Source organism: Priapulus caudatus, unplaced genomic scaffold, assembly GCF_000485595.1.
Source record: "Priapulus caudatus unplaced genomic scaffold, Priapulus_caudatus-5.0.1 Scaffold653, whole genome shotgun sequence".
In the NCBI taxonomy this organism is placed as follows: Eukaryota; Metazoa; Priapulida; class Priapulimorpha; order Priapulimorphida; family Priapulidae; genus Priapulus; species Priapulus caudatus.
Genome location: NW_014577714.1, coordinates 51550 through 64151, shown reverse-complemented (window position 1 = coordinate 64151; position 12602 = coordinate 51550). Strand labels below are relative to the sequence as shown.

General features: G+C 45.7%; 2 protein-coding genes across 3 annotated transcripts in view; both read left to right on the top strand.

The window, feature by feature from the left end:
* LOC106812483 (arylsulfatase-like) overlaps positions 1 to 4730 on the top strand; it is a 13010-nt gene extending 8280 nt beyond the window's left edge. The window contains exons 4-5 of the mRNA XM_014816368.1: positions 3345 to 3515; positions 3977 to 4730. Coding sequence (XP_014671854.1) covers positions 3345 to 3515; positions 3977 to 4434 — 629 coding nt within the window. The 3' untranslated portion in view covers positions 4435 to 4730. The remainder of the gene's footprint in view (positions 1 to 3344; positions 3516 to 3976) is intronic.
* Positions 4731 to 12153: 7423 nt separating this feature from the next.
* The window catches only part of LOC106812482 (delta-like protein D), an 8581-nt gene continuing 8132 nt past the window's right edge, over positions 12154 to 12602 (top strand). For both annotated transcript variants that reach the window (XM_014816367.1, XM_014816366.1), the window contains exon 1: positions 12154 to 12275. In XM_014816367.1, the coding sequence (XP_014671853.1) occupies positions 12210 to 12275 (66 nt within the window). In that variant the 5' untranslated portion in view covers positions 12154 to 12209. The remainder of the gene's footprint in view (positions 12276 to 12602) is intronic.

The following is a 12602-nucleotide window of genomic DNA, read 5'->3' as shown; positions in this document are numbered from 1 at the left end:
AATACGAAAGACAACGTATCCTATCGCGTATAATCAATACGGATAATGATTCTTAAGATTTATAGATGAGTCATCGGTTCGTTGGGAACGTGTGCAATTGCGTTGTTTACTAGCATATAATCATGTTACTCACTCCAACGCTATTTTTGTAAACGTAATAGGATTTTCAGTGACTAAAATCGTTAAATCTTAAGCCGCTTAGGGGCGTCAATTAGAAGCAGCGGTCAACGTTTTCAAACATCAATATACTGATTATTTAATAGTTTGTCCAGGTGGGGAATGTATTAAATAGGAGTCTCAGGTGGGGACTTGTATTTAATAGGAGTCCAGGTGGGGGCACTGTATTAATAGGAGATCCAGGTGGGGCTGTATTATATGTGAGTCCAGGTGGGGATGCATTTATAGGGGGCTCAGATGGCGGACTGTGATTAATAGGGTCCAGGTGGGGACTGTATTTAATAGTGAGTCCATGTGGAGAAAAAAGAGAAAATGTTTAATAGGAGTCAGGTTGGGGACTGTATTAATAGGAGTCAGGTGGGGACTGTATTAATATGGAGTCCAGCATGGCGGGGCTGCCATTATAGGACTCCAGATGGGGGACATGTATTAATAGGAGTCCAGGTTGGGGACTGTATTATAGGAGTCCAGGTTGGGGACTGTATTAATAGGAGTCCAGAGTGCGGGACTGTATTAATAGGAGTTCAGGTGGGGCGGCATTATTGGAGTCAGGGCGGGGGACTGTATTAATAGGAGTCCAGGTGGGGACTGTATTAATAGGAGTCAATGGTGGGTGACTGTATTTAATAGGAAGTCCATGGCAGGTGGGGACTGTTATTAATTAAGCGATCACAGTGCGGGACTGTATTTAATAGGAGTCAGTCGGGGATGTTATTAATGTGAGTCCAGGTGGGGACTGTATTAGATTAGGAATGTCATGCGGTGGAGACTGTATTTCAAAGCGGGTAAACTTTTTTGCGTATTTTGATTCGTTTCGTTTTGCCATGGCTAATATCTTTGTGTTGTGGTTGGTATTTCTAATCGAATTTATTTTTCTAAATCCAATCCTCTCATTTAGGTATATTAGCAACCTTCTGTGTTATTATCCCACAGTAGTTTACAGTATGTAATGTGACTGTGAAGGGGGTGATTATTTTATTTTACATGTAAGCATTATATTTTCGAGATATGGCGGATTTTAGGAAATTAATGAATCAATTTTTTCGCGTTATGTACGAATATTCATTTGAAGTAATCGGGAATTTGCGGTATTATGATACGCGGCTCGAGGATAACTCGATAAAAACGCGAGATGTTTGGCAAAGTTCGATAAAACGGTCTATTTTCATTTTCTGGTAGCAACATAAATACGACTTCTATAGAAATTTCAGCTCCGTTATAATAGGTACTCGCGCTAACGAGTGCGATTGTACTGGTACTCTAGTACTACGGATACTATAGTATGAGACGTATGCCTTCTGCTAAGACGTGCTCCGAACGCGGATCACGACGCGATGTTTTCTGATACGAGGGAATACACATCATCCAAAACAACCAATAAACGATGGATAATCACCGAACGTTTTATCATGGACGCAAGAATTCATCAAGTTAACAACGTTATAGATAAATTAATATGTTATTACAGTATATTTACATGTATATATATACTATCACTTACTATATTAGAAGTAGATATTAGGATCTATTTTTACTTTTTGATATATATATACTATTATAATATATATATACGCTCACATGCAGCAGGCACACGCAATATACACACAAAACACAACAACACGACACTAACACACACACACACACACACACACCACACACACACACACAACAAACACACAACAACACAACCACAAAAAACACACACCCAAATCAAACAACAACACACAACACACACACACAACAACACACCACCCAACACACAAAACAACACACAACCAACACACACACACACACAACAACACCACACACAGCACACACATTTTTCTTTTTTATTTAATCGGTCTCCCGGTTTGTAGTTTGGTTGTTTTCAGTTTTCTCGTTCATGTATCTATTTCACTGTTTCCATCCTTTTCATAATAATATATATTGTTATAATTATAGGTGTTAGATGTGATAAACGGTTTGTTTTCAATGTACTTCGATTCCTTATATATTCTAATTTATTGTCGGTTAGGGAATAGCGACGGGTAGCGGCGTTCCTCTTTGTGGAAATAAATAGTTTCGCGTCGCAAACGAATTGATCTGTTCGATATGTCGTGTCGATTGTTGTCATTTCGTTGTCGTGTGTTTGTATTGTCGTGTTCAACCGAACAGCCGAATACATATCGTGTATTGTCTCACGTTTAGCACGGCGGCCGATAAGCAAGACCGTCTCTCTCTACTACCCGATGTCGCACACAACAGCACGACCTGACCGTCATGCTCGTTCCGCGGCCCTCGCGTCGCCAACAAGGTGGGCTACAGCGCGATAACGTCCGAGATGCGTGACGCTCAGGAGTAATCCTCGATGTGCTTGCCAGCGCGCATCTGTACGAAGATCACTCTGGTGCTGTTCGTGTCAGATAACGGGGCGCAGTCGATGAAATTGCACGGAGGGGTCGTCCTGCACCAGTTCCGCAGCGTACACAGTTTAGAGCGTGCCTCAAATTCATAACCTATATTACTCTCGGACTGTAATCATATTATATATATATATATATATATATTATTATATATATAGCGCGCGTACAAAGAGGCGCTATCACACGCGCACACACAACGACAAACACAACAACACGAACACACACACACCAACACACACAACACAACACACAACACACAGCACACACACAACATGCACACTGCGCGCAGCGGCGCATAACACAGCACGCATGCTACGCACGCACGGATGCGCGCGGAACGGAGATAAGATAAAAAAACAGCGCATAAAACACACGCAATTGACGCACGCACGCACGACGACACCACAACACCACACCACACCACTATATTATATATATATATATATATATATATAGAGAAGAGAGATGATGAATGAGAGAGAGATCAGAGAGAGAGAGAGAGAGAGAGCGAGACGAAGATTCTTGATTACTGCTATATATTTACAGGTTCGATGACTTACAATCGGGTATATAATACGGCGAACTTTAAAAAAAAATCGCGATTTCCTTGGCGGGGTTTACGTGTAATCTATCGATCATACAAATTGATGGTATACATTTACAATTCGATATATTTTCGTTGTTCACTCATGTCGCTCTGTGATTTTCAGTGGGTTTCATCGAGTCTTAAATTTGATGAATGCTCAATTGTTCATTAAATCGCAGGCGAGAAAGCAACCACGTGGGAAGGGGGCTTCAGAGTGCCGGCTATCGTCTCGTGGCCTGCAAAAATTCCACCTGGTCAAGTGTCCAGCGCCGTGGTCACGACAATGGATATCATGCCAACATTAGCCGATCTCATCGGAGAATCAATGCCCAGCGACCGCGTCATAGACGGTTCGTCTTTCTTTCGTAATATTATCTGTGCGTCTTGACGATACACTTTGGCTGATGGCATTGAGTGCGGAAGGGGGTGTGTATAGAGTACTACAGATATGCACCCCCGAACCAATCTAATGACATTTACATATGATGGCTTCATTCATCCATGGGCTGTTTGTGTTTTTATTTTTTCATTATTTCATCAATACCTGTTGACGATTCACTTCGGCTACGGTGGGGGATCGTTCTTGTGATTATTTACAGATATGCACCCCAAACCAACCTGATGGCGTTTACACAGAACTATATACCCTCGTTTATGATATGGCAAAGACTCTCACGGCCTCACTACGTGCGCACCTACTTTGATACGCGCTCGCTCTGTATAATCAGTAACGCGGCAGTTGATTGCCCACGCTTGCATAGACTAGTGCCTGATTTTGTTATTCACAATTTAAAATTAAATTCGATCGCAGGTAAGAGCATCGTCGATATTTTGCTACGCGGGTCGCAGACGAGTCCGCACGAACTCATCTATTTCTACTGCAACGATCGGCTCTCCGCCGTCCGCTATAGAAACCACAAGGTGCACTTCTACACTTGCCAAGAAACCACGGACGCCGAGTACAAGGAGGAATGTCCCGGCGGAGTACCGACGGACCCGACGTGGTGTTGCAAGTGCATCGACTGCGTTGGCAGCAGGTTCACTGAACACAGTCCGCCCATCGTATTCAACCTCATCGTGGATCCCAAAGAAATATGGCCGTTGCCACCGTCAGAGGCGCTGCGGTCGTTGTTAGCTGACGTAGACGCTCTAGTGACGCAGCACCTGGCAACGGTAACAACCGTACCACCGTTGTTGACGGACGAGTGGCGAAACGATGACGTCATCCCATGCTGCGAGCCGCCCTCGTGCGAATGCAATTATCCATAGTAATAATTGTCATTAATTAGAGTTTGATATGAAACTGAATGTTTACTTAAGTTCTTGCCAGGGACCCCCACCGCCTATAAGTTTATGCTGTGTTCTACGCGTATCATTTTAACGATAATGTATAATTAGCTCCTCGTCAGATGTAATATGTCAGTAATATTGTAATAATGTTATTGTAATATTGTAATAATATTATTATTGTAATATTGTAGTGTTATGCTAATATTCTAATATTATAGTTTTATCAAATTTCGTTATACAAGCATCATCTAATAAATTAACGCGTTCATTTTTTTGATCGCGCTTGTTTCTCCTATCACACATTTTGACTGTAGCCTGAAGAGCTACTAGTGCACATAAAGACGTACAAAGTTATACTGTGTTAGTTATTGTGCTTACTAGACTGATGTCTGGGCCTATACGTACTAGGCTCTGTGAGTCGCTGAGAATCAACCCCTGTGGGTTCAACTATAGCGACATGTGGAGCCAATTTATGAGCCTACTAGTACTAAATAAGCTAGGAAATGTCAGAGCTGTGTGTGCCACGTCGTGGGTAGTCAACTATGTAGCGAAGGTAGACGGTTTTAGACTATGTGTCACAGTGTTACAATGTATTAATAGTGTAATACTGTGATTCTCGTATCCTGACCGCTAGCAAGTTCATAATGGGACCGTTTCATCTTGGCCAACTACACATCACACAACACAACACAGCACACACCACATTCACACCACACACACACACACACGCACGCACGCACGCACGCACGGCAGCACGCACGCACAACACACACCACACACGTACTCACTCATTTCTCTTCACAACGCACGCAAGCAGCTCATACACACACACACACTACACACACGCACACACACACACGACACACACACACACACACACACACACACACACACACACACACACACACACACACACACACACACACACACACACACACACACATGACAAACGTCACGTATACACGGGAAAGGTATAAAACGCTAATTTCCACAGGGTTTTCCCCATGATTCTCGCCCAAGGCTATTAGCACAACCACCATACATAAACACCCATACGTATACACCCCATATGTACCTCTATTGATTACGGCATATATTGGGATACATATATATATAAAATGTGACCTTACTCGTATATAGCCTACGCGGAAAATGACCGCGGAGGTTTACGAAATTTCACCCAATCAAAGTGCGTCTCTCCCGGATCTCGTCCAATCAGCGGTGCCGGCATTATTTGAACAGGACGCCGGCAACAGCTGCCGTGAATAATGGCCGTTATTGTAATGAGCCGTCTTCAAACAAGCGTGGCACGCGTCCCTTGTTTGCCGCGGGGCCTCCGCCGTTAGTTTCACGCCATCAGTGGCCCGTGGCCGCCAGACGCCAGGTGCATTCCGCTGTTTAAAGGTCATCCCTCCACTAAAATAAACGGCGGGAAGTTTGGAAGTGATACGCAGCTGCGCCGTCGATGTGTATTTTTACGCGGAAAACGTCTCCGTCTTTATTGTCAAAAGCCGGGGGAGCGTTCGTCGTAAAAATTTCAATTCGCGGTGTATTTCGCGCGCTGTTTAGTTTCAACATGGCAGCTAGCGCGGCACGTGCCGCCAGCAGACGACAGGTGGAAGTAGCGTCCTGGCGTCTGACAGGCAAACACGGGCGCGGGATAATTGCGGGAGGTTCAGCATAATAATTTAGCTGCTTCAAAACACGCTTCTCGCGACGATGCAGCGAGCGCTAGGCGTTACCTGACGTATCATTATATATTCATTACGCACGATGTGCATAGTCTTTATGTTATATACGCCCGTCTATCTTACTAGGCGAGGTTGCATGCAGGTGCTGAACGCGATAGTGGGCAGCCCGCGTTCACGTATATCGTATTGGCGACAATAGAATGACCTCACGTCGCGATATATACGTAAATAAGCTGGTTTTCGTGATGTAATCTCGCGAACACGGTCATGTGACAATCTGCAGCAATGCATGCGACTACAATGCAACCCCTGTACAAACTATTCTTGTACAGTCGGGGGAAAAAATTTGGCCATGTCTCTACGCCACGGCAGCTGCCTTGCTAATTTGATCGGCAGAGCCGATGAGCGCACGCGGTCTCAAAAAGAAAGTTGGAAATTCGCACAAAACCCACGCCAACAATTCAGAAGTCATACGGTGATTTTCATTTACATGTGTCGCCGACGTACCAAAACTATGCATGATTTATAGCTTTTTTTTCATCGGGGACGTGTATAGAAGGAACATGTTCCTCCCGATGCTTATCAGGGCTATACCTGCATGGGCACATACGGGAGCAGGTGTGCCGAAGCAACCTTTACCCCAAATAGCTGCAATCAGGCAGCGCCACTCGGCCGTTAAATTTTGATTTCTAAAGTATAATACATCTTAGAATCGATGGACAGAGTCGGCCTGGCGGCAGACTGTTCCCAGCGGCAGCGACTGCCAACCGACGATGGCTGCCATTTCTCGCAAAACGATGTTTTCGTCCAGCAGTCGGCGACAGTCTAAGATCGACGTGGTCTACTTTCTTTTCTGTGCATAGTCATTTGCGGAGTGAAATATTCCGCGAGCTTTTCTAATGCTCGCACAATGGCGTGAAAGCCACGCGCACTTTTCCCAAGAACTCGCCATTCACTCTCCGCATTACTCCAACATAATAGCAGCTCGGTGCTGGATTAATACATCGCACTCGATATATATATATATATATATATATATATATATATACGTACGGGTAGAGAGAGTATTTTCCGCTAGGAGTGCGTAATGAGGAGGCGCATTTCGCGGTGTGTGAACATAAAAAATCGGATGTGAATTGCCGTGTCATAGCCTTCTCTTCCCTCGCGCGTGGTAATCGCGTTCGGGTGTAAACGTGAGAGAACCCGAGCGAGCGCGTGCATTCCGCACGGACTCTCCGTTCGCGTGCCCGCCTTGCGTGAATGGCCGACGATTACGGCAACGACTCGTTGGGCGCCCGCGTTTCTGTCATGCGTAAAACGTACGATGTCACTCAGCCCATAACACGATCCTGCTTTTCTTTCCACGCCATACGCACTCTATACACTACTACGTGAAGTAAGTGGTCTTTGGGAAAATCTCATCGTCGGCGTACGGATTGTACGGCGTATATGCGTGCGATATAGCCTTTTCTGCCTGAACTAGGTCGTCTTCGTGAAACGTGGGAATTTCGAGCATGCACCGTTAAAAATCCATTGGATTTTCGTAGGCAAAACATACATTCTCCTCTGCTTTCACTAGTGGCGTGAAGTCACCTGATGTAAAGAGGCAATCCTGTTTTGATAGGCACGCTTGGTCACTCGGAAATAACTGGTCAAGCCCCGTGAATGTTCGGGCGTGTGTGTGAATAAGTCTATTACCATATTTATTTACCACGTTAGCATACCCCTACGGCATAGTTACGATGGCAGGAAAGTGAGATAAAAAAGAAGTAATAATAATATTATTGATAATAAATCAATTATAATATGTAATTAAGTTGATCGTTATCGGTACGTACGAAGGGCATTCGTGTACACAAAATGGCGCAATCGTTTTGATAAACAACGCGCGGACAGATATCGCGAAAATTAAATGTCTCATATCGATGCTTATTAAGCACGCCCCGCAGCGTATGCAGAATACCGTATCGTAAAGACTCTAAACAAAAAGTGCATGAACGCATGTCGAGCTGGCGCTCGAACACTGCCGCTTAATAATGGCACTGTACGTACACTCGATCTGCACCGACGCTGCTTTGAATGTTAGGTGCTCCGTAATTCCCGCCATTTCTCTACGCCTGGCTGCAAGCGATGCGTCTGCCTGTGTTCATAGAGAGATACGCACTCGCCGGATGCGGCGCCACAGTATAGCGCTGCACTACTGCCTCCATCCATCTGTTCCGCAGTGATTAATAGCGTAGAGAAGTATGAGAGTTGGAAGCGTGGAAAGTAATCTCTTTGTGCTTGGTTTGAGTCCCCTCGAGCACGTGATAGCGCGCAGGAGGAATATATTCGACAGGGCAGGTGTATCCTGCTTATCAATCATAGAGAGCGGACAGCGATGAGATGCCGCAAGACGGTTTATACATGCTAAAATATATAGACAATCTCCATCCCCTTCTCTACCCCCCGTCTTTCTCACTATCCCTCGCCCTCTCTCTTTCTCTCTCTCTCTCTCTCTCTATCTCTCTCTCTCTCTCTATATATCTCTCTCTCTCTCTCTCTTTATCTTTCGTTTTCTCTCTTTTTTCTCGTCATCTTTCTTTTTCTATTTCTATTTCTCTTGCTCTTTCTTTTTCTCTTTCTCTTTTTCTTTCTCTTTCTCTTTCTCTTTCTCTTTCTTTTTCTCGTTTTCTTTCTCATTTTCTTTCTCTCTCCTTCCCTTGCACCTTCTATTTCTCTTTCTGTCTGTCTGTCTGTCTGTTTGTCTGTGTGTCTGCCTGTCTGTCTGTCTGTCTGTCTGTCTGTCAGTCTGTCTGTTTGTCTGTCTGTCTGTCTGTCTGTCTGTCTGTCTGTCTGTCTGTCTGTCTGTCTGTCTGTCTGTCTGTCTGTCTGTCTGTCTGTCTGTATGTCTGTCTGTCTGTCTGTCTGTCTGTCTGTCTGTCTGTCTGTCTGTCTGTTTGTCTGTCTGTTTATCTGTCTGTCTGTCTGTCTGTTTGTCTGTCTGTTTATCTGTCTGTCTGTCTGTCTGTTTGTCTGTCTGTTTATCTGTCTGTCTGTTGCTCTGTCTACCTTTCCTATCGCCATTTATCTTTAGCGCGCTTCTTATGTGTGTGGACATGGGTGCGTGTGTGCATGCATGAGTGAGTGCGTGCGTGCGTGCGTATATACGTGTGTTCGCGCGCGTGTGTATGTGTGTGTGTGCGTGCGTGTACGTATGCGTGCGCCCGTGCGTGTGCGTCTGTGCGTGTGTGCGTGTGGGTGCGCATGCGCGTGTGTGTCTCTGTCTGTATGCCTCTCTCATTCTCACGTTTGCTCTACAGTTTTCTCTCGCTATTTCTCCCGCCCTTCCACTTCGCGTTCTCCGCTCTCTCGCCCTCTCCTTGCTTTCTTTCAAATTATCGGTTTACAAGCCTTTCTTCGAGAATAAACGGCCTTTGTGCGATGGTTTTACGAAAAAACCGCACTCGAATCGCACGTGTTAGTTCAAATCACGCCGACATTGCTGGTCCGCCACACGTCACCTATCGAGTAGAAAAACAAGGATGCGACAACACAGACGCGCCGCGCGTGAGCGCCGTCCCCTCCCCGCCTATAGGCACCGACGCGTGGTCACGAAGGAGGAGAAGGAAGAGGAGGAGGAGGAGGAGGAGATGGAGGAGGGTGTCGGTCGGCACGGAGACAGGCGCGCATCTGTGGAGCCGCGCAGACGCGTACATGGGCGGGGTAAACAGCGCACGGCAACAACGTCGCCACTGTTGCGAACAACAATAAATGCTAGTACCGGATGATAAAAATGCCGGATGTCGTGCATCGAGCAGCGGATGTGCTGTGCGGGCCCTATACAGCTAGCAGCTAGCTAGCGCTCTACAGGGCTCGCTTAGTTCGTTAGCTGCAGACCCAAAGTTACAATGGCTCGATGTTTACCTGTGGCGTCGGCCACGCCGCATTTTACACGGGTGTGTTTTACCTTACCGATCGCAGTTTCTCCCGTGGCAGTAGAGATTTATTGACCAAAATAGGAGTTGTTTTTCTCCTAGTGAAGGGTATATTACGCCAAAATACAATGTAAATTTATAAACGAAATCCCCAACTGAACTTACACACGCGTAATGATATTTGGAAACGGCTAAAAGCAAATTAAATAGCATTTTGGGGGAAGTTTGCGGGATGTTAACGAGTAGGGTATATATATAACTAGCACCGCGGTAGAACGCCGTCAGACTAAGCTTTCCTTTATTGCTACCATAAGCGAAGGCAACGGCATACATTCAATTATGCGGTTTAACTATTGATACGGCAACAGCGGCCGCAGTGGGTGCCCGTCGGGAACTAGTAATTAACCTACGGAGAGGCACCTATGGATAAACCGCCCCTGAAACCACGCGATTGTACCCAAAGATTAGGTTAGCGTCTTTTGAGAAAAGTCTCCGAGATGAAATTGCCCGCACGAAAGAACCCCCTCCACCTCCCCCTCCCCCACCGCCCCCTTGTCAGCACTGACAAACCCCTACCTCACCCCGCTCCGCCACGCCATCGCGGCTCCCGTGTTTTGGTTCTGCACACGGCAAGCTGTCGACTTTCCCCCGCATCATAACCGCACGCGCGCGTTTGCACCTGGCGCGTCGCACGGGCTATAGGAAGTCTTTTGTTTGCCCGGACTCGGGCGCCCCTGAGTTTGCTAGGCACGGAGCCGGTTCACTGTGCGCCCTTGCTCTCAGCGCGTACATTTGCGGGCGCCTGGGGGAGGCGCGCAACATACGCGGTGACTGGCATTTAAAAAAAAGGGTCCGGTGGAGGTTTGAGCTGTACGAATGCATGATAAACAGTCGGAGAGACCGAGAGTGGGTTCTACGCCCCTGCGGGACTAATATACAGGAGTATGCTATTACGAAGCCGGTTTATTAGATGCACTGATCAACTTAATTCGCGGATTAATATTATTACGAAATATAAAACAACGTTTAATGGCATAACGCCCGAGTTAGTTTATAACGTTCATGGTGGGCGGGCGTTTGTTGATGCAAGAAAACTCAAATATAATGTAAGATATATAACAATATAATATTATTATGATATAATAAATCCAATATAACATATTTATAACTTGATAGCAATATTTTTGCTCTTTGGGAGATACTTAATAATATTATGAATATTTATACGAATATATTAGGAACGTTTCAATATTGTATCGATAATAATAACACGCTCTTTTTGGTAAAGTTAAAAAATTCCACACTGCCAGAGAGATATATTAAATATTACTATTTTAAAATGTTTTGCTGATCTTATTATGCAGATCGAAATTTCGGATTAATATTCCCTGTTGTTTGCGCTTATAATCTCACCTATAGGTTTGGTGAGCTCGGGCAATTTATTGAAAGTATGATCGTGGACAGCTGGCACGCTTGCAGCGAATATTGGTCAGCCAACATCGTTCTGATTCATAACACCATGTGTTCGCGAGAGGCGAACAAACTCAAAATACTGAAGATACTCTACAAAAATGCTAGATGGACGCCACGTTGTTTCGCGCCAGTGCTAGCAGATTGACGCCACGTTGTTTCGCGCCAGTGCTCGCACGCGCCACCATGACGAGCCTCGGCCCCCATCTAATCACGTCAAGCTAATCAACAGGTGTAGTTTTGAGAATGGTGCGGCACGGGCCACGCCACGCGCGCGCGGGGCAGATGGCACCCATAAAACGGACCTAATCAAAATATTCGCACGGGGGTGTAAGCAGTACTCGCGAGAACCCAAAATCAAAAATCGAACCATCGTCGATTGCGAATATCGACTTTAAACAACCACACGGCGCACCGCATTACAGTCCCTATGTCTTACACCGGGAAACCGCCGAGGTGGCCGCACACCCGAGTTACGCTGACCACTCCAGGTAGCACGGGTACCTGCGCGGCCTCAGCCGGTGCGTAATGGCTTGGTCCGTAATGACGACAGGCGTTTTCCGCAGCGCGTGGTGGACGCTGCCGCGAACAGTCAGCGTGCTACGCGAGACGGGAGCAGATGTTCAACTGTTAGTCGTTACCTAGCGAGAGACAGAGTAACAGCGAGAGAGAAATAATGAAGCACGGAATACGTGAAGCGCTATGGATTTGTGGCTTGTTTTACACGATGTTGGTGATTCCGGTAAGTGAAACTGCGTTCATATACTGTATATATATATATATATCTATATATATATATAATTATATTGAAAGAGGAGAGGAGAGAGATTCGTAGATTCTTAGACCAGTTCTAGTCTAAGCTATTCGAATGCTTAGAGAGCAAGAGAGAGAAAGAGAGAGAGAGAGAGAGAGAGAGAGAGAGAGAGAGAGAGAGAGAGAAGAAGAGAGAGAGAGAGAGAGAGAGAGAGAGAGAGAGAGAGAGAGAGAGAGAGAGAGAGAGAGAGAGAGAGAGAGAGAGAGAGAGAGAGAGAGAGAGAGAGAGAGAGAGAGAGAGAGAGAGAGAGAGAGA